The 22,621-nt window shown below is 36.8% G+C and overlaps 1 protein-coding gene across 6 annotated transcripts; it reads right to left on the minus strand.

Moving 5' to 3' along the window:
* Positions 1 to 207: 207 nt before the first annotated feature.
* On the minus strand, positions 208 to 21,761 carry LOC137385658 (uncharacterized). Of its 6 annotated transcripts, XM_068072172.1 has the most exons (11): positions 21,601 to 21,761; positions 20,809 to 21,073; positions 19,343 to 19,439; positions 18,961 to 19,160; positions 14,922 to 15,224; positions 14,152 to 14,324; positions 6,100 to 6,272; positions 3,694 to 3,753; positions 2,424 to 2,657; positions 1,269 to 1,355; positions 208 to 538 (listed from the first exon to the last, which is right to left on the minus strand). In XM_068072172.1, the coding sequence occupies exons 1-11, from the start codon at positions 21,732 to 21,734 to the stop codon at positions 498 to 500; spliced, it is 1,767 nt and encodes a 588-aa protein (XP_067928273.1). In that variant the 5' UTR covers positions 21,735 to 21,761; the 3' UTR covers positions 208 to 497. The 6 variants fall into 6 exon arrangements, 4 of the variants coding, with proteins under 4 accessions (XP_067928273.1, XP_067928272.1, XP_067928274.1 ...); XM_068072171.1 differs by lacking the exon at positions 208 to 538 and having other exon boundaries at positions 763 to 1,355; XM_068072174.1 differs by lacking the exons at positions 208 to 538; positions 1,269 to 1,355 and adding an exon at positions 3,193 to 3,285 and having other exon boundaries at positions 2,516 to 2,657.
* Positions 21,762 to 22,621: the final 860 nt, after the last annotated feature.

The following is a 22,621-nucleotide window of genomic DNA, read 5'->3' on the forward strand; positions in this document are numbered from 1 at the left end:
AATTCTGTATCAGACAGTTTCTAATCGAAATGTTATCAAGAGCACCATATCAAACCATGAAAGGCTACAACAAACTTTGCATCAGGCCATTAATATATTTATATTGATGCAGTCGACTGATCCAACAGGGAGACTTGAGTTCTGAAGTTAGTCAATAGATTTAGTAAGTTTCTATCACCCAAACTCCTTTCCACATGATACAAGAAATAAGACTAAACACGTTCTTATTGCATAGTGCTAGCAGGCCTGTTTCACCTAAGACAAAATGCGCGGAAACAAATGAAGACTAGATTTAAACATACAATAGAAATCGCCTGAACAAAACTATGGCAAATGTCCGTGCCACATCAAAAAATAACACAACCTGAAACTATCAAATCTAAAAGCAGTAGACTGAAGTTTTTCCACATCCTTTCAATATTATGTATTGGATTAAGCTTCACGTCGACAGTAATAAAATGGTGGCGAGTCTTCTCAGGGACATCATAACATAGTCGTCAGTGATTGCTGTAGGGTAGATAACCTTTGCTACGGCCTTCTACAACGCATGTCACATGACCGAATAATAAGCTCTGTTAAACTGGTAATACATCGAGGGAAATCTAAGGAAATTTCTATTTAGACATGCCTTGACAACAATGTTAAAAACAGCTGCAAATGAAAACTAGTAAGGACAAACTACAAGTAGACTGAATCTCTTAAATTCACATGATATTCTTAGTAATATTTCAGAGAAAATCCAACAAGACAGAACACCAAGAGTAAAATTTTACCAAATTTATTCATGACTGCAAATACTGCACATGACAGATCCGATTGAAATTAACAGGGTGCAAAAATATATCCACCAGAAGGTATTAGAAAAAGAAATTTCATGTGTTATTGCACTGATACACAGATAGTGATGCACTTACGAAACAGCAACTGCTTACACATGCTTGTAATGCAAAGAAAAACATGAATGTATGAAGCGACACGACAGAGTAAAACAATTACCTAAATTATCTTATGTGAATAAGTGGCAAGCTCTACAAGCAGGCTTTAAAACCAAGGCAAGTAGATATTTACTACTGAGAGAAAATAATGAACTAGTCAACATCACTGGAATTGATACCCAGTATAGCTGCCGGTATTTCCCGTGGAGCTATTACCACTGCTACCGCCTGTAGCCGAGGCTGCCACTTGTTGGTACGCTTGTGCAAACATGGCATTAATATTGTCAGACTGAGACGAGTAAGCAGACGACTTGGGCTTAGAATCATACCTACCTGAACCTCCCCCACTCCTACCATTACTATAACCACCTCCATAGCTGCTACCGCCTCTGGATGAACCACCCGGACGGAAACGTCTGCCTACAATTACATATATAGGCACCAAGATGAAAACACTTGAGGTGTGTGTTGGCATAGACAATTAGATGGCACAATATTGGAACACGCACAAAATTGTTATCATCTGACAAACTGCACAACCATGATACGTTTCACCCTTTCATTAATTTCTGGTACACTGCTAGACTAAATTCGGTACTGGCGACTTATGGAAACATTTTGTTGTACTGAATTTGAAACAAATTACTGCTTCAAACTATTTAAACTTAGAATTTTCATGCTTTTAAAAATCCTATAAATCCAAGCATACCATATTGAAAATTAAATAGGACAAAAAAATCCAATTGAAAAACATACTTCACCCTCGCCAGTAAATTGTTAAAACAACTACCACACGAAAATACACACTGCCTTTTATAATCCTCAAATTGTACTTGGATGTTATTATCAACTATTTATCAATTATTGTAAGTGTAAACTGTTGAATTCACACAGTCAAGAGTGGCACAGAAAGAGCTAAAAATCTGTTTGATATAATTTTCTTGACAGTTCCATTTTTGGATGTCATATGGTTTGTTCGTGAGACAAAACTTTCAATGCAATGTGTTTGTTTTAAATGACTAGTTGTATGCGGTGAGTGGGAGGCTTTGAAGAGCCATTAGCCTTACATTTAAGGCTGCATCTTCGAAACCATGATAAATTTCATGATTTTTATAAGCAATTATGGGCAAAGGTTTTAACATTAACTATGTATAGATTACCAACATTTTCTAGAATTATACCAAGTCAATAAACTTTCTGTCAACTAGAAAGTAGACAAAGTTGAGCTATTAGGTTAAGCTAAAACTGAGTGCGCTAAACAAACGTTTTTGTTGCAATACAGATACTGCATATAATTTGTTATACATAGGGCTGATCACATATAGGGATAAACATTATTGTTCAACGATTACACTAAAATAGAACCCCCAAAAATGGGCAATAAAACAAGAATATGGTCAGCAAGGATTTATAATTCAAATTCACAAGACCTACAAAGATGAGCTTAATCAACTATTAAGCACATATTTCGCACACATGAGTACTTACGGCCCATCATTCCTCTGGAGTTGGCTGCTAACTCGTGTAGTTTTGGATTCACCTCTTGTTTTGCCTCTGTTAAGACTTTTATTAATTCGGCAGATAGTTTACCGTTGTCGGCAGTAAAGAATGTGTATGCAGTGCCACTATTGCCAGCCCTACCAGTTCGTCCAATACGATGAACGTAGTCTTCAATTTGACTGGGCATGTCAAAGTTAACAACGAATCCAACGTCATCCACATCTAAATAAAATGTGCAAATAATATTGTATTATGGCATCCTGAACTGTATGAATTATCGACATACCAACTCCTACAGTTTGAGCGTCAGGAGGCATTGCAAACATTAAAACGTTCCATAGAATTCCTATGAAAGAAGTGTCCATATATTTAGCGCACAAGGAGCACTGCACTAGAATAGTCACGTGTCATAAAACATTCCAGATTTGCAGATGATGGTGAACAGCTCTTGACATGCCATAAGTAAGTGTTACTTACCTGGCTGGCCAATACACATCACTCGAGCATGTTAATACTGTCACCACACATCCTTTACTAAAGCACTGTCTGAAAGCTATTTATAATTGAGTGACACAGTAACTACAGCCGGGCATATTGCCTGCCTAGTGCGTGGGCTACTGTTGATGATATGCTCAGAGCCGTTTAAAAGAGACACCATCAACTAGAGACACTCTTGCGCATTTCAAGCCTCCCGACTGCTGTCCACGTAGAAGGCACGAAACAAAGACTGACATTGACAGCACACAGCATCACGCACTATATTGGCTAGATCAGCCAACTGCTCCCCTTCATCACCAACAAGCGGTGTACATCCAGAAAGCAGGCGTGTCTGGTGCTGCCAAACAATTCTCTACAAATATAAAGCTGCTAATGTATTAATGTATGACTACAGTAAATATGACAGCAGCTACATTACGGAACACAAAATAAAATATACGACTGTTGATGGCATCTAATCTGTTCCAGCCTGCAAAAATTACTTGATACAATTCAATCAAACAACTGCCCATACAATGAACAAACAAAATATTTTAGACTATCTTCTCCTCGTATGGTATAAGGGTTATCTCAAAACTGGTTTTGCATAAACATTACCACACACTACTATTAAAGTATAGACAGTCCCAGAAGGAACCACTAATTATATAAGCAACTGACATATACAAACATGCTGTCCTTGAGTGAGTATTGAACTGAAAATCAAAAACTATGATGTTGACCAAATTTACAATTAGTAAGAAATGGGCAGTCCGCTTACCTAGTCCCCTAGCCGCTACATCGGTAGCTACCATAATAGGAGCTTTTCCAGTTCTAAACTCTGCAAGACAATGAACATAGCAGAATATTTGACAACTCAAACAGGACAAAGATTGTTAAGTACTGTAAAAGGAATAGCACATATCAGAAAACTTAACACTTTCCGGAATAAAACGATTATATCGAGATATGAGACTCGTCTCAGCGTACCAATCTTGTAAAAACCTGATAGAATTCAGATAGACCTTTTTTAAACCCTTTTTCAGGTAAGAAGAAAGTGGGGAAGACGATGGAAGTGAAAAAGAATATCAATAGCGTGAATCTGATTGCGAAAGTGAGAGTGAAATAGCCAGCGTTGAAACATGGGATAATGAAGTATTTCAAAGAGGAGCCGATTTTAAAACTAAAATATTTATATTTTGATGACAGCTTGGCAGGAGTAGAAGTTCAAATTCCTGGACAGACAAGTATTTTTGATCATTTAAAGCCTTTTATAACATCGGCCATCATGAAACTTAGTTAACTTTGTGTATTTAGCTACTAAGCCAATACTTCACATAATGGCATATTAGTCAGAAAACCAGTATCATGGAACCTTAACATACGAATGCCTTGATATACCCACGTTTTAAGATACAACAGAAAACTTGCGAAAATATATGATTTGATATACAACGATATCAAATCATATATTTTGCGATACGATAAACGAGTGATAGTTGGTGTATTATAGATAGATGACTGATGGATGGCCTTCAGATTGTTTGTTGGGGTTGCATCGTCAATATATCATGCAGTTCGTTGTATTTGCCTTATTTAAATGTATGAGAAAGCAACGAATAATTGCCTGCCAGCCTTTCTTACCTTCTCCTGCTGACCTCACTTCAACTTGCGTTGTGGTAATTAAAACTCATTTTTTTAATTTTTTTTTTATTATCATTCGTCATATAATTGTTCTTTTATTATCATTCGTATTATTATTTCTTCATATATATATATTTCTCAAAGTATGTCGTATGTCTGCATTCCGGCTATAGCTATCTTGGAATAAAGAATCCACACCGAAGAAGATTAAATCTCAGACCCTCCCATTCACAAGTCCGTCAGAGATTGATTTCAATGTCAGCAGCTGATATATGTCGCTATATGGGAGCAAATTATCAATGGCTTTGTGTACTACGCAGGGTCATAGCATAACATCACCTCATTAGGCATACTTAAATTTTCCATTGACAATGTGCCAGGTTAACAACAAGTGGCGGGCAACTCTCATTACTTCTCAATGGTTATAAGCTGATTTGTAATACCCGGGCAACGCCGGTAGCACAGCTAGTTTATATATAATATATGAATAGTATATGTAATTTAATGGTGTTTCGCTTTGGTTTTATAATGCCAGAGTGGATTAATACACACTACACTATTTTTAATGAGAAAAAATTCTTTGAGATACATATATATAAATAGATTTCTCAAAGTATGCCGTCATGTATCGTATATCTGTCGGTTTTCCTTAAGGTTTAGCCTTGGGTTTTCCACCAAAAATTTTGAGATTTGTTTGCCTTGGAGCTTGAACAAAAATTCGGTTATCGACTAAACTGGAGCATGCGCATTGCAATTAGCAAAGCTCCGGAAACGCTTGAAACTATCTGTTTCATTTTTTGCTGTTTCATTATCTATTTTGGTAATTTTCAGTATTGTATTTTAACCTTTAACGCTTTGGATGTTTTAAAAGCCAAACGTTCGAAATGTTTACTTTTGCTTTCTTTTTCCATCATCATAAATATAAAACATGGTATTAAAATTAAACACGATCTATATATACCCGTTTCTATTTATAATAGTATGCAGTATACAGTACAGCTTATGGTATAAAATGTTGAAAAAAAATTTCCGTAGTATATCTCCGAATTTACCCAAGTTTTTCTCATCTTGGAACGGATTAAAATCCACATAATTTTATTTTAATGGGATAAATTGTTTCGGATCTGGAAGAACTCGGTTAGCAATGCTACAACAGTTCCGCTAGAATAGGTTCCACTGGCACTGTACGTTATTAAAAGCTATACGTCGCAAAATATTAAAACCTTTTAAATTTACAGTGGTTCGAAAACCTTTTCCTCATGATATGTTTGAAAGTTACAGCTGTTTGAAAAAGTTTGAAAACCTTAACAGTCGTTTTTATTTTCTCTCCAAATTTATTTCAATTACACAAAACCCTTTTCTCATGACATGTAGTTTGAAGGTTAGAGTGGCAAATGTTGTTATATGTTAAATACCAATCAATTTTCTGTCCTAAGACTTTTTTATTACCCGGGCAACGCCGGATAGCACAGCTAGTTTTATATATCCGACACTTTGTTATGGCATGAACTAAAGCTGTTCTATTAAAGATTGTGAAACCAACCTTTGAGGACCCAGTCTCTCTCTTGTTGGCTTTTATCACCATGTATAACCATAGCAGGCCATCCAGCACGACGCATTCCACGTGTCAGCTCATCGGCTCTGCGTTTTGTTTCTGTGAATATTATAGTCTTGTTTTCCTTTTCACCCAAAATCTGTTCGAGCAGCTTGATCAACCTGTCAACAAAAGTGACAGAATGGATGTTTGTAAATGCAAAATCTGAACATGGACAAAATATACTATAACACCTCTAATTGACAGCCACCTCTATGATGGTCACTGAGGTTTAAAAAATAGTGCGCCACCCGGTAGTCGAACGCCACTTTTATTTGATTGCCACTTGGACAATTTTTGATCTTTATGAACCCATAATATCAAATGATCAGTAGAAAAAAGTCAACAAAATCGTATTAATAATAAATCATTTACATCAATAGTAATAAATTCTCTCGTTGTCTAACTCCAAAGCTTTTCACTTTTTTCGTTAAAACTTGGAAAGCAACCCCATAGAAATAATTAATAACTGCCTCAGGCCAATAGTAGTGCATAGTTCAACACAGTCTTGATACTTCGAAGTGTATATAAAAAGGTTTAATTTTATAATGGTACATGAACGACTAGTTTTAGGCCAAAGGTTACATTTAGCAAGCAAAACTTTTACGGTTTGAATTTGTGCTAAATGCAACGCGTAAAAATTGTACTCTGCAAAAAATGGTTTGGACGCTAATATTGACTAGTTCAGCAGTGCAGAAGAACAGTTGGGGTCGTCAGAAAACATGGTGGAAAGTATTAGACCACTAGAAGATGGTTGTTCCATCAAAAGCAACAATCAAAACGCAGCTACCCGAGAAAACGATGCAAGTAATTTTGTTTCAAAACGGTAATTCTTATTTCTGCATGTAATATAAGTATGGTTCGTTCATGTCACTTGTTTACAATTATATATTTGCAACATTCCATAAATTATCATTATATAACTTATAAATTTGAAGATTTATAGCATATTATGTGATAGCATCTTTGCTGTAATCTGATTTTACCATGGATTGACGCTCGCAAAGCCTCTTCTATTGCCCATAAAAAGCTAGTTTTGGTTACAAACTGTAGAAAACATATCACTGAGTGCATTGAGCTTTTATGCAACAATGGTAAATCTATACATTTCTCAAAGTTTGTGTGTGTATATATGTTTAGTTCCAACCGTAGCTATTAATATTTTGGATTAAAGAATCCATATCGCAGAAGATTTAATCTCGGACACTCCAGTACGCCAGTACGACGCCATACCAATTCAGCTACATGAGCTTGATATGTTCATTAGGCGATATATGTTGATATGTGGGAGCAAATACGCTACCGCTCTCCGTAATGTGATGACGTAATGTCATGACAGGCTAATAGCGAGTGGGGTGCAACTTTAATTACTTCTCATTGTTTATAAGCAAATTTTTAATACCCAGGCAACGCCAGATAGCGCAGCTAGTCTATATCTATATACATGCAGTCCTCAAAGTTTGTGAGTGTATTAGCGTTGGGCAGGTAAGGAGTTATTCGCTTTTACCGACACCGAGCGATTATTGGTATCCGGAAAACCAATCATTTTCGGTGACAGCTAGTTATTCGCGGCCAGTTTGATATGATCGGTATTTATCCGTGAAAGCCTATCGGTAATTGGTTATCCGGAAAGATTTTGTATTTGACAGGCTCCAGCGTTACCAGCGACGTGTTCGCAGGAGAATCTCCCGCACAATGAGCTGCTTATGAAAGAGCTCATTTGACGTCTCGCCTACATTCGCTATGTAACGGAATGAGAAAGAAATTAGAAAATGGAAAAATTGCGCGTCAATTGATGTTATGGATGTTATGTTCCTCAAACGCATCTTTGAGGAACACGCTAATCAAAAAGAGTTGCTCCAACGCACATTGGCAATCACAACTTTTTTCTCAGACATCCTGAAAACGCAACACATGCGAATTATATTATAACTCTTTCTTCAACGAACATTACCATGCTAACCTACAGGTATCTAGTATTATATTACATCTTACATTGATAAAAAGTAAAACGTAACATTTTATATTTTATCAAATATAAAACGTATGTTACGTTTTATATTTGATAAAACCCCCGTTTGATATTTGATACGTTTCATATATTTATGCGTTTTATATTTGATTTATCTACCCACATACGTTATATAAAAATGGGCAGTAGGTAAGCTGAAGTTTAACACACACTGAAAACCATATACTGAACTACAATACCGAACTTTCTTAGTTGGCAAAGGATACCGAAGATACCGACACCGGGAAAACTGATAAAAAAGTGCAAGGATATCCTATCCGGCACTAAATTATATACCGGCTCAACACTAGTGTGTATGTGTCTGTCCAGCTATAGCTATTAATATCTTGGTATTCAAATTTGCATCGTGATACATTGGAACTTACAGAGCTTGCAACTGCAAGATTAAAATCCACGCGCTCTACTACTGAGCTAAACAAAGCATATTTTTCAAAGACACTATCATATACCGTATAGCATATGCACACGCTAATTATTTTAGCATTGCGCCTACGCGTTACGATGCCCCGGTTAAAAAATATTTTGGTTTAAGTATATGAAATACAATGCTTCTTTGTCTTTTTTCCCGTCAAGACTAATTTGTTTTACCACACAATATCAACAATAATTTATCTCAAAATTAAAAATTGACGATTTGCGTACTGATTATATATATTATTAAGAAATATACGTTGCTTGCCACGGCAAGTCCAGCAGTATCCATTGTGGTAAAAACCGATGCGAAAAAGGATAAATGACAACATTTAAGTTTGAAGTTTACTGAAATACATACTAAAACTTCCTTGAAGTAAGCGTTTAGGAAGCTAAATTCATTTAAGTTAGATTCGACGTTTATGTTCCACGTCTGTCTGGAAGGTAAGAACTCTCCACGTAAACTATTGTAATGCTATAAAGTGCACCCTCGAAATACGATTACCCTGATGTACGATTTTTTCACCTTACGAAGTCGAACATTGTGAGATGTTCACCTCGCTATACGAATTTTATTTCACCATACGATTTTGAGAAAAGTTTCGCCCGAGTTAAAATTTGGCGGTCGCTGCGCTCATAACGCACGTCGAAATAAGATAAGACACCGAAATATAGTTTGCCGAAAACATTTTCAGGATGTTTAGAAGAGACACGATAATCGACTTCCCTCATGTCAGCATTGCGCATGAAAAAATTTGTGTAAAATACACTAGCGAGAGCAAATATTCATTTGTAGAGTTATAATATATTTTACTATAAACTTACAAGTCAGCATACGTATATAACTAGAAGTATCTACATTTAATTTGTTAGCCATAGAATCTGAGACCGATACAAACGTTACAAAACGAAGGAAAAATGATTTCTATGTCAACAAAGTTGGATGTATTAAATAAGAAGGCACCTGTATTATTAACATTGTCAAGGAATATGATCAAAACCTATCAGCATTTGCAATTATTATTACAACAAGAACTCCATTAAAGCAAGCACAAGGAGCTTACAACTGAAAATTTGAAGGGGTTAGAAGGCCATGCACGCGATCAGCATTCAAAAGGAGCAACCATCTAGTAAGGACGAGGAAGTAGAAGATACAGAAAACCCCACATTGGCAGAAATATTTCAAGTGTTTAATTTACTGATGTGGACTGGTACATTAAAACAATGCATTTGTAATATATATTATTTATCTCTTGTTTGGCATGTTTTTCATATTTTATTTGTTTCCTTTTGATTTTATGTTCTCTTTTCTTGTTTAACCATGTCATTGCAAGTGGGCTTGTTATCTCCTATGTGAATACAATTCATCGTATGTATGTAACTCATTTAACTAGCTACTCAAGATAGTTGACGCATTCACATTACTTTCTGAAACTTGTTAAAGCCCTGTCCTCTAGAGTATAAATACATACAAACTTTGTATGTATGGTTACATTGATTCTTGTGCACATTTCATGCAAGAAAAACTACTGTAGCACCTTCTCTGGATCCTTCTACAAGAATTGGCTAGCTAGCAGTTTTCTACATTGCACCAGCATTTTGTTCTTTTAAACCAGAAAAAAAAGGGACAGGACTAAACAACTTTCTTTAGCCTGCTAAAAACTCCATTTCATTACGTATTAAATTAATCTTCAAGTGTACAGCAACATAATTAGCATTGATACATTTTTGCCTCCTCTCTGCTTTATTCGCTACATGTACCAGCTAAAGTCACGTTACTCCAAAGGTATGTACGTCCAGTATAAGAGTAAATAAAATTTCATTTTTCTTTTCGGTAGCCATTAAATGGTCAGGTGTGTGAGAGGCCGCTTTCGATAACTGCATCGCTCGGCCTTTCTTATTGAATTCTAATTGAAAAAGGTTTCAACCAGACACGCTAAATGTTATAATGAAAGTGAAGACAGAAACTTATGAAGGATGAAATTTTGTGATAAAAAGTTGAAATTCATTAAAATAGTTCAAAATACATACTAAAACTTAGTTTTAAGGGTGAGTTTGGCAAGCTAAACTTATTTGAAATGAATTCAAAGTTTATGTTATGCGTACCTTTTGAAGGTAGGAACTTCTTACTGTACGATCTGCATTTGGTACACAGATTACAATTTTACAGTATTGCAGATTATAATCATTAGGTGCACTTAATACAATGCAGCTACTGTAGGTAACTATAGTTACTAAAGTTAACATACTATTTTGTTACTAATTTTCAATATGTACAGCATTTTTATAAAATTTTGGACGATTTTTACCTTTTTGTCATTGTATAATCACAATGGTTTCTATACCCGGACATACGATTTTTTCGCCATACAATGCCAGCCTCGGAACGGATCAACATCATATCTCAAGGGTGCACTGTATTATCTTGCAGATCATAACCACAAAATGCACTAGTCATTGTAGGTACCTATGGTTACCAAGGTTAACCCTTTCGTAAGTGATGCGACATTAATGTCCCTCGGAGTTTGGAGCAAAGAGACATTTATGTCGTTTGGGAAATCCCAAAAGCCGTTATTCGTCAGCCGTTTTGTTATTGGCTATTTTTGTTTAGTACTTCAAATATTCTTTTTGCTTTATATTACTAAACATAATACTATTGTGTTCGCTATAATAGTCAGTCAAATTTAACAAAAGAACAAAGTTCTTATGGTCACTACGACGATCAACTACCACCGAAACATCCTCTATCGCAAACCACTACTACGCTTAAAACTACTATCGAAACGAAACAATGGCAAGTCAAACGAACCGACCGCGTCGAAAAATTGCTACTAGAACCAACTACGAAGAATATATTGCTGAATATGTGGTTGAAACTAATGAATCTTGTTCCATTGATACCAATGATTTCGATATAGAGTCAGAAACCGGTAGCGATAGTGATGAATCTGAACGTGCCGACGGTCATGATCCACGATGACGATGGGGTTATGCAAAGGTGACTGCTTCAAGAAATATTAAATGTAGTGACTTCTATGTGTGTGAGTTACATGTACAGTCAAACATGAATAACTCGAACTTCAAGGGACCGAGCAAAAGTGTTCGAATTATCAGAGCGTTCAAGTTATCAGAGCACTGTCACAAGTCCATATATTTACTTATTTATTAGTAGATACATGTACATATACAAACTATAATATAAATCAAAAGCACAAATGGCTTGTTTCAATTTAAATGCTTCTAATGTAAAGTTTAAAACGTTTTTATGAAAAAGTATAGAGATTTTTCTATCACTTGAGATTGGTTTGTTGTTAGAGGTGATGTTATTGCCAGGACGTTTTTCAGATCGACATTGGCAAAACTTGATCGTTGTTGAAATGCTCAAAAGAAAAGACATTTTTTTCTTTTGGGGTTTTACCCACGATCAATTTTGCCGTTTTTTCTTGAAGTTTATGCAGATTACCTTACTTTACCTGGGATTCGTTAAGAGCAACACTCCGAGGCAGTTCAATTAGAAGTTTTACGAGGTTTTACGGTACATTGTATATCACTCACGCTTTTTTAATAGATACTTATTGAATGTACACACGTATTCTGTGTTTAGGTCAAACGATGAATAGTTTTTTGTAGCTCAGACAACGTATACGTTTAATTACAACAATTTTTCAGACGTTTTAAACATTCAACATTCCGAAGTTGATTCAACACGGAATCAACGTCGGAAAACTATTCGTCACGGGCTAGCCGGGTCGCGCACTCAAGGATTTTCGCCACGCACATACAAAACAACATGCCGTTTTTGTTTTGTATGTGCGTGGCGAAAATCCTTGCGCGCGTGACCCGGCTAGCCCGTGCTATTCATCGTATAGCAGTATAAATCAAATTTCACCAAACCTTTAGAAAAGTCGTTGACAAAAATATTTTGCCGATGGTGGTAATAACGACGCTTATGAATTACGAAAAGATGAAGTTTACCTTTGGGGCTTTGAATTAAGTGATTTTCTAAAGCGATAACAACCGTTTCGGTAGCCGTTGGGCAAAAAACAGTTCGAATTAACAGTGTTGAGTTCGAGTTATCTATAGCAATTTATCATTACGTAGGAACGGACCAAAGGAAATGTTCGAATTAACCATGTGTTCGAGCTATCCGTGGGTGGACGAGTTATCCATGTTTGACTGTATTTTAAATTTCATGTAGTTATTCCTGTAAATAAAAAAGTTATGACGTTTTATGTATCCCTATGTACAAATTGCTAGTCGTTTTGCAAATATATTCACTCTGTACACAAAGGTTTGATTAATTAATATACTTGCGAAAGGGTTAACATATTGTTTTATTACCATTGTTAATGGTCAACAAACATATTGGTTCAAATTTTATGGACTATGTTAAGAAAATTCTAAGGTAGAGGTTCGACAGTAGTGAGTTTTCATTAACCAATTCTTTAAACGTTTTACTAATTCTCAAGTCCTCAACAAGGACTGAAAAGTCTACAATAAAATTATAGATCTAACTCAATATGTTCTTCATTAATTAATCAGTGCAGACTAACAGGTGCTGGTAACGTTAAGTAACCTTGTATCAAAGGGTAAGTGTAGCTTACCAAGGAATAAATGACAAACTAGTCTTCAACCATTTGACTGCATTACTTTTCGCGCCAAGTGCCTCAATGCCACATTTTTTCATTCAAAAACGCAGCATTTTGTTTTGGCTCTTGCTCTGTTATCACTTGTTCTAGCTAGCTTAAACTAACAATATATCATTACAACTCTTTAGACAACAGAATATGACACATAATACCGGACTTGGGTGACCTTGTAGTACACAAGATGATACAAAATACAAAAAAAGTATTGTGTTGCAACTGTCTGGGCTCTAGTTCATATTTCATAACGCTAGCTATTTTATTTTGCTGGTAGAAGTGTTGAAGGTTTACTTGCAAGAAAATTCGCATTACATTTATTTGGTATCAAAAAATTCACCATGTCTTACTCTGCTGTGGTGTAAGTGCAAAATACAGTCAAACATGGATAACTCGTCCACGGATAGCTCGAACACATGGTTAATTCGAACGGTTTCTTTGGTCCGTTCCCACGTAATGATAAATTGCTATAGATAACTCGAACTCAACACTGTTAATTCGAACTGTTTTTTTGCCCAACAGCTACCGAAACGGTTGTTATCGCTTTAGAAAATCACTTTATTCAAAGCCATATCCATGTTTGCCTGTATGTGGAAATGTGATTACAAGCTCTTAAAAGCTCAGAAACGAACAGTTAATCGCGGCCATCACAACAACGCCGGCTAGGTTACATAATTGGTTACACAACAATTAGGTTACAGAAATTGATTTTAGATTGAGAGTGCAACAAAACATGCAAGTTTTGATACTAAAACTTGGTTGATGCTAAACGCAGATTGACATGCTTTTGTGAATTCCGTGACAACAGCCAATTCATATTGACGACTGCTATGTGTTAAAGATGAAAATTTCAACCATCTTTTCAAAACCAGACACTTATAATCTTCCCATAGGAGTACTTCAGACTGCACTCACTTGGTTTCCTTCTCATAATTAGAACAAACATCAACTATTTGCAGAATGCTGTGGTTGGCCCGAAGATCCTGCGCTCCAATATTTATATGTATATAATCCTTGAGAAATTCTCTGCCTAGAGTTTGCACTTCCTTTGGCCACGTTGCACTCCACATAAGAGTCTGTCTGTCAGGCTGTAACAAATCGTACACTATCAAAAACTAGGTTTAGCCTAGATCTTTTGGAATGTTTTATAGGTATAAAAAATCCACCGTAGCATGCGAGCAATAAATTATCAAAAAGTATTCCGCATCAACCAATACCAGCTTTGCTATGTATAATAGTTGAGATCTCTGAAGATAGGAATGCTTCAGTTCGAATTTAGCTTCACAGGTCAAACAGTTTTAATGTCACATCATATTATATCATTCTCTGTGAATTTTATCAACATCTATTAATGCCATTACCAGAAGCTACTTGAATATTAGTAAATTTTTAGTTTTAGTAATAATATCTGCAATGGAAATGTCGTCATGATAAAACAATTTTTAAATAGTTGATAATGGCTGCTAAATGCACTATATAAGCTAATAGCCACTTTTGATGATAAACCAGAGATATACATTATATAATTTATAGACATGTTGACTGCTACAACATACATCATCTGTCATTTATCTATGAACAATTAACTAAACAAAAGAAGGATCGATTTGGCAACAAGCACCACACATGTAGCACAATTTGCAACCTACCCTCTGGGTCAAGCCTTAAAAAGTCTTACTACTTACACGAATTTGCTCCACAATTTTTCGAATTTGTGGTTCAAACCCCATGTCCAACATACGGTCAGCTTCATCGAGTACGAGATATGTACATCTTCTCAAGTTCGTTTTACCAGCTTCCAAGAAGTCCAGTAAGCGACCTGGGGTAGCAATACATATCTCGGAACCACGTTCCAAGTCCCGAAGCTGTGGTCCTTTCGGAGCTCCGCCATACACACAAGTATTACGCACCCTCGAGTTTGCACCAAACTCTTGGGCTACTTTTGCGACTTGCTGTGCAAGCTCCCTTGTAGGGACTAGACAGAGACACTGCAACACAAAGCATATAACGAATAGTCAGTTTTAATTGTAAGCACTTAACACACCTAAGGATTGAGAGTTTCAAGTCCTATTAAGAGCTAATGTAGTGAACACCGCCAAACAGTACATTTTAAATAAAAACTTGTGATACAGAGAATCTGGTTTTATTGACACAATAGCGTGTTTAATGTAACAAATATAGCCATGGACAAATGTTGATGCGCAAAATTTTGTATTTAAAGGTTGGCTTGCAACAAAATTCACATTACAGTTATTTGATATCAAAAGATTCACCATGTCTTACTATGTTGTGGGCGCAAAATATGTGGGAATGTGATTACAAGCTCTTACAAGCTCCAAAACGAACAGTTAATTGCAGCCACACAGGACCGCCCGTAGTTTGGACTCTCCAAAACGGCTCAAATGTGACGTAGCTGTGGTAGATGGTTTCTGTTTACACTTTCATGCAACCTTATTCCTCGAAATATTTTTACAAATATACTTCACGCATTCAATAAAACCATGTCTATTGTTCTTACGCGTCTGTTTTATCGTCATTGTAATGCTGTCACTTTCAGCAGTGATATCTTATAACTTACCATAAAAATTCATTTAATTTTTTAACCTTACCTCGAAGGAGTACATATCATTGTCTGATAATCAAGACGAGCCTGTTGGTCACCTGTGATAATCGAAAAGTGCTGCAAAAATTATTTTCGAAGTATTGGGTCACATGATCAGATTACGACTTGACGATTAGATCAAGCCGAAACGAAACTGTAAAATAGCGAGCATCTATATTTGATACGGGATCTTCGGTAAAATCCGAAGTGTTTGTCATAAACTAGTGCTACGATAAGTTTTATATCGAGCTTTTTATTGGCCTTTCAATTCACGTGAGAACATCACGTGACAAGACAATAACCAAACTATCATGACTACGTCAGAGAAATAAAAAGATTCCAATCTACGGCGGCTTTTCGTTTTCGAGTTTTTAAGAGCTTGTAATCACATTTCCACATATTTGGCGCCTACAACACAACAGAGTAAGACATGGTGAATCTTTTGATACCAAATTACTGTAATGTGAATTTTGTTGCAAGTCAACCTTTTAAGTTTATTGAATGGACAAGAAATTCTTTTAGCATTGGTGGAGGCCCTAAAAGTTCTACTGGATTCAGAGAGCCTAGTACTTCGCAGGGCAGCCATTTGCCTGTGTAACAGCACATCTGTATGGCATGCTCTCAACAAGGTCTTCTATTGGCGTGATGTCAAACTCTGATGATTGAACTATTTTAGCTGTATTTCGGCTGTACTTCGTTATGCTGGAACCAAGTTTACACAATTTGTGCAGTATGACAAGGAGCATTATCCAGTTGAAACATCCAGTCGCGACTGTTTTGACCGGATTTGACCAGCAAGCTAAGCAGCCAACCAATAGCACAACCGTCTTAGGCTTGCATTGGCATAGGGCTTCTTGCGCGATATTTGTTGCTCTAATTTCTAAAACCATACTTCACCAAAATGCTTCAGACAGTTGCGGCTGTAATTTTTATGCCAGTAGTCTGTAAGTTTCACAGTAAGGTCAGTGCTGCCAGAGAAAAACAGTTAAACTTGGCAATGCGCACTAAAACTCTGGCTACCAGGTCTTCCAGGATTCTTGACATCTCTAATATTCTGGAACCTCTAGTGGGTTAGCGAAAAGTTGTCCCTGAAGCACTTGTCTGAGTTGCAATTTTCTTTTAGCCTAACCCAGAGCCAAATAGTTTCACCGAGTCCCACGACCAACAGAAGTGTATACGGGAGCTCGCTCGATTCCATACAAATAGGACACGCCTACTATTTTTATACAAGTTATAATGGAGAGACCACAACATTACCATACTTTTTGGACTATTAGCCGTTACTTTTTTCTGACGATTTGAGCCATGCGCCTTATATAAGGGTGCGGCTATTCTGTGGCTGTTTCTTTCATCGCTAGGGCGCATTAACCAGAATCTCCGGTTAGTGCGCCTCTAGCGGTGAAAGAAAATACGAAACAATGCTTAATCTAGCCTGTCTTGACAAATTTGTTTTTGTGGAGTTGTCCCCCGTCGAGCAGGCGAGCAACACAACAGCTTGTCACAAGACGTACTACACCTGATGCATCAGCTGCACTTACAGGGAGTTGTTCTCTTCCGTCTATGCGGCTTGGCTGCGATGTTACAGCGGTCGCTTCATTGGTAATCATAACGGTTTTCGGGCCAAAAAATTGGTAGAAAACAATAAGATTACAATGTTTAACCAAAGACCAGTCTCTGTTGTAAACTTCAGTAGAACTTACGAATAAAATAAATTGAAAAAACAAAATCCATAAGAACAAATAAAATTAACTGATACAAAAATAAAACTGACTGAGCGCACAAATAACGACATGTTTAGTCGCTGTTGTTGCCTAAGTTCTCAAATTCTACTAAAGTTTACCGCAGAGATTGGTCGCTGGTTAAACGTTATAATCTTTTTTTTTTTACATAAATCTTTGCGCGAAATTCGTTATGATTACCAATGGAGCGACCGACATACCATCGCAACCAAGCCGCATAGACGGAAGAGAACAACTCCCTATAAGTGCAGCTGATGCATCAGGTGCAGTACGTCTTGTGACAAGCTGTTGCGTTGCTCGCCCGCTCGACGGGGGAACAACTCCGCAAAAACAACAGTTTGTCAAGACAGGCTATGCTTAACGGTATTGTTCCGTTAGGCACTAGGTTAAAAAGCATCAGTTAATACGAAACAGTGCCGCTAGTCACTGTTCCATTCTAAACAGCAAAGTTTCTGCCGCGTTACAAAGCACCGTCCTGAGTTCTGTGGCCTATACAAAGACGTGACTCATGTATTGTTTTATTATCGTTTGTTTGGAAAATAAAGCAGATGCGGCTTATATAGGGGTGTGGTTTATAGTCCGAAAAATACGGTAATCAACAAAAACTACTCCCATTGGCAGTTGCTTTAAAATTGATTGCTGTATCATACATAATCTGAAAGAGGAAAAAATTTCCTACAAAAAACTACTAATAACGTCTTTGTAAAAACGTAAAGTAAATGCAAGAAGAGCGGTTTGAGAGCGAGGCATGGATATTCCATTAGAGATTCAGCATGTCGATCAGGATTGTTTGGAATAAAGCGTTTTTGTCGCGAGACTCTGTAGAGCTCTGTACGACTCTGGCCTAACACATGCTGGTGTAGGTAAATAATCACTGCTCTATGAGTTTCTGGTTACGCTTACTGGTGAAAATCAATGAAGTTGGACCGAGTTCTGCCAGCAAACATCTTTAAAACTCCATTACTGTCTACACAAAGCCTTGGATGTCCAACTCCCAACCTTTATATAAGTAAAAACTAAATGTGTAATTTGGAAGTACATCGACGGAAAGATCGCATTTTAACGTTCGAGTAGATGTACAGATTAATGATACTGTTTTAAATATGCCATGTTCAGGGCCTATTGAACAATAGGCCTTTTCAAATGGTGCGAACAATTGGTAGCATGACTGTATATAACAAACACCAGTCAACAAAAATGACGAAACAAGCAAAACTGGATCACCGAGAGATTATTAATCTTGATACTCACTATTGGACCATCCCCTCTCTCTAGGTAGGGTTGATATACTGTGTTTGTACTGTATATAACAAACACCAGTCAACAAAAATGACGAAACAAGCAAAACTGAATCACTGAGAGATTATTAATCTTGATACTCACTATTGGACCATCCCCTCTCTCTAGGTAGGGTTGATGATTAATGTGCACAATTGCTGGCAAAATGAAGGCTAGCGTTTTGCCTGATCCAGTTTGAGCAATCCCAACTAGGTCAGACCCTGAGAGGGCTGTTGGCCATCCAACTGCCTGAATCGGTGTTGGATTCTGCCAATTCTGAGATTTTATGGTTGTGTTCACGTAATCTAAAACAAAGATACCATTTTCAGAATTGATACATAAGATTGAAGTGAGGGAGAATCACGATCACTATGTCCCCACAGGACATGGTACTCGAAGAGAGACAGGATTAATCTAATAATTCGACAAAACAGGTAGATGCTAGAAACAAATCAATAACAGTAGTCATATGAACTGATGTCATTACCCGGAAAACTCCCTTCTTGAAATGTGAGAATTGGCTTTTGTACATTTCTCCCCTGCACTGATATTTCATTATGTGCATAGTATCCTTGTATTTCTTGCTGCAAGTGAAAAAAGGAAAATCTTTCAAATACACCTTTCAACTTTGTAATGATCATAATGTAACCATTATAAGTATCGCAATTTTGGTCAAACATGAGTACAGGAAGCATATATGCATGTGCATAAACAGAAACTTCGATGGAGATGAAATTCTCATTTTAATACTACAAACTTCCGGTTTAAAGGTTGACTTGCAACAAAATTCACATTACCGTTATTTTATATGAAAAGATTCACCATGTCTTACTCTGTTGTGTTGTAGGTACAAAATATGTGGAAAGGTGATTACAAGCTCTTAAAAGCTCAAAAGCGAACAGAAAATCGCAGCCACATGAGACTGCCGTAGTTTGAATTCCCTTTCCAAAATAGCTCAAATGTGATGTAGTTGTGAGAGATGGTTTCTGTTTACACTTTCTTGCAACGTTAGTCGTTGAAATATTTTCACAAGTATACTTCACGCATTCAATAAAACTATGTCTATTGTTCTTACGCGTCTGTTTTATCGTCATCATAATGTTGTCACTTTTAGCAGTAATATCTTATAACTTACCGTAAAAATTCGTTTAATTTTTTAGCCTTAGCTTGAAGGAGTACATTCAATAAAACTATGTCTATTGTTCTTACGCGTCTGTTTTATCGTCATCATAATGTTGTCACTTTTAGCAGCGATATCTTATAACTTACCGTAAAAATTTGTTTAATTTTTTAGCCTTAGCTTGAAGGAGTACATACGATTGTCTGATAATCATGACGAGCCTGTTGGTCACTTGTGATAATCGAAAAGTGCTGCAGAAAGTATTTGCGAAGTATTGGGTCACATGATCAGATTACGACTTGACGATTAGACCAGGCCGAAACAAAACTGTAAAGATGCGAGCATATATATTTGATACGGGGTCTTCGGTAAAACCCGAAGTGTTTGTCATAAACTAGTACTACGATAAGCTTTACATTGAGCTTTGTATTGGCCTTTCAATTCACGCGAGAACCTATGTGACAAGACGATAACCAAATTTCGTGGCTACGTCAGCGAAATAAAGAGATTCCAATCTACGACGACTTTTCGTTTTTGAGCTTTTAAGAGCTTGTAATCACATTTCCACATATTTGGCACATACAACACGACAGAGTAAGACATGGTGAATCTTTTGATACCAAATAACTGTAATGTGAATTTTGCAAGTCGACCTTTAAATAAAACAGAAACCTGCTCAGAATTCTCTTGAAGCTCATTAATTTCAGTTAATTCATCAAAATTATTTGAAAAATTTTGATAACTATGTCAATTGAAAAAACACTGTCAAAATCCTGTAATTAACTAAAGGATTTTGAAAGCAGTGCTGATTAAAAAAATACGAAATCACATACATCCATTCTGTTTTGTGTAATGGGTGAGGGTGTGTAAAAGTCCTTTTCCACTTTGCTGAGTCGTGCCATATCCCATCTTGGTGCCTTTAGAGACATGCCAGCTCCGTCAGATCTTCCCCTGCCTCCAAATCCACCCCCTCTGTCACCACCATACCGATCGCCCCGATCATAGCCACCGCTACGATAACCTCCACTGCTGCTTCCACCACCTCCCCGACTACCATACGAGCCATAAGAGCTGCTACCACCACCACCACCACTATATCTGCAAACGAAAAGACTACATCAACATTGGTGCCATTAAATGGTTTTCACTGATATTAATTCACTAGTTTTTAAATCAGCAAAAAAACGCTTCAAACAAGTTCAGAACGTTAATCCGTTCTCAAAACGGATTATTGGCTTTGTTGGGCACCTAGTACTTATGCTTTTAACACAAGATGCGTGAACGTGATTCTTCCGAAATGCGAAGCAAATATCGGAACATATTAATCCTGCTACTTATAGGCAACCGATAAACAAAAATTTTGTCAACATGAACTCCATGTTACATCTATACATATAGAAACAGTTATACAACAAAACATTTTATATATAAAAACTTGTCAAGGTCAAACATTTTCTAAATACTACGAATACACGCCACAAGCACTTGAACACTATCAATAAAAGTATAAGGCATTAAATGTTACCAATAAGATATTTGTAAAAAAAGGCATGCGGACTTTAACCAAACGACGCATACCAAGGTTGTTGCTTACCAAAAATCAGCTAATAAAACGATTCACTTACTTTCGATCCGAGCGTCCTCTGGAATCAAAAGATCTATCTTTATTATAGCTATATGAAGACATTATTTGTCTAGACGGACCTATTCGCAAAGAACAAAGAGACCTTAAGCAACGGTTTATAAGACCAATATACATTCGAAACGCAACCACTCGCGACGTAAAATGGCCGCACAAAGAAAGAGCGCATGAATAAATGCAACCCCTTGCATTAGTTTTACTACTTGAGAAAAATCATAATCATATGCAAAATTTAAAATAAACACATAAAATTTTGTATAGTTTATCTGTTTATAAAATATAAATTGAGTAACTTGTTGTACCGACATTACATTTTTCTGCGCTTTTATACGACAAACTGTGAAAATAGGCGGAAACTCCGATAGAGCGCGTGCAACTATATTTGCCGCCGCTACTAAAGCTAGTTTTTAATCTATAGGCTGCCTACTTACTCAATACTTACTCGATAGTAATAGTACCTTTGTAATTAGCCCCAGGGGCCTTGAGAAAGTGCCTCAGATATGAAAATTTGGTTAATACTCTGGTTCACCTAGATTCCAGCATTAGGCTGAGTTATGTTGGCCCGTCCACAAACACGGGCCAAATCCAAGGAACAACCTTTGGCTATTTCTAGTAACCGTGATAATTTTTTAAATAGTTTTATACCGAGAACCACTTGCGAACTTAGAATTTAACCTATTTTTTACCAATTGATCATGATGGTCTACCCTTCCGCCTCGGGCGGTCTAGAGGCTCTACTTTAACATGAACATGTTTCAGTCTGAGGTTTTGGGTAAGAAACTTACGAAATAGGCGAGTCACGGCATATATTGATGTTGGCTCACCCCGGGCAGCAGCACGTGTGGTTATGGCAGTATCCTCATACCTGCCAACTCTCACGCAATCACCCCAAGAAAAAAATGAAAATGCGTGAGATTTTTGCCCCAATTTCCACAATTTTATATATACTATCATTGATACATCAATTGCCCCAAAACCAAATCTCACGCATTGCCCCACTCTTG

The sequence above is a fragment of the Watersipora subatra genome, chromosome 1 (genome assembly GCF_963576615.1).
Source record: "Watersipora subatra chromosome 1, tzWatSuba1.1, whole genome shotgun sequence".
Lineage (NCBI taxonomy): Eukaryota > Metazoa > Bryozoa > Gymnolaemata > Cheilostomatida > Watersiporidae > Watersipora > Watersipora subatra.

Bases quoted from the DNA above. Each gene is read 5' to 3' on its own strand.
- LOC137385658 (XM_068072171.1), bottom strand. From the start codon at position 21,734: ATGTATATTGGTCTTATAAACCGTTGCTTAAGGTCTCTTTGTTCTTTG. The intron at 15,225-18,960 runs GTGAGTATCAAG...TTTGTGTTGCAG, and splicing joins AGAGAGGGGATGGTCCAATA to TGTCTCTGTCTAGTCCCTAC. The intron at 6,273-14,151 runs GTGAGTGCAGTC...TTTTGTTGACAG, and splicing joins AATTATGAGAAGGAAACCAA to GTTGATCAAGCTGCTCGAAC.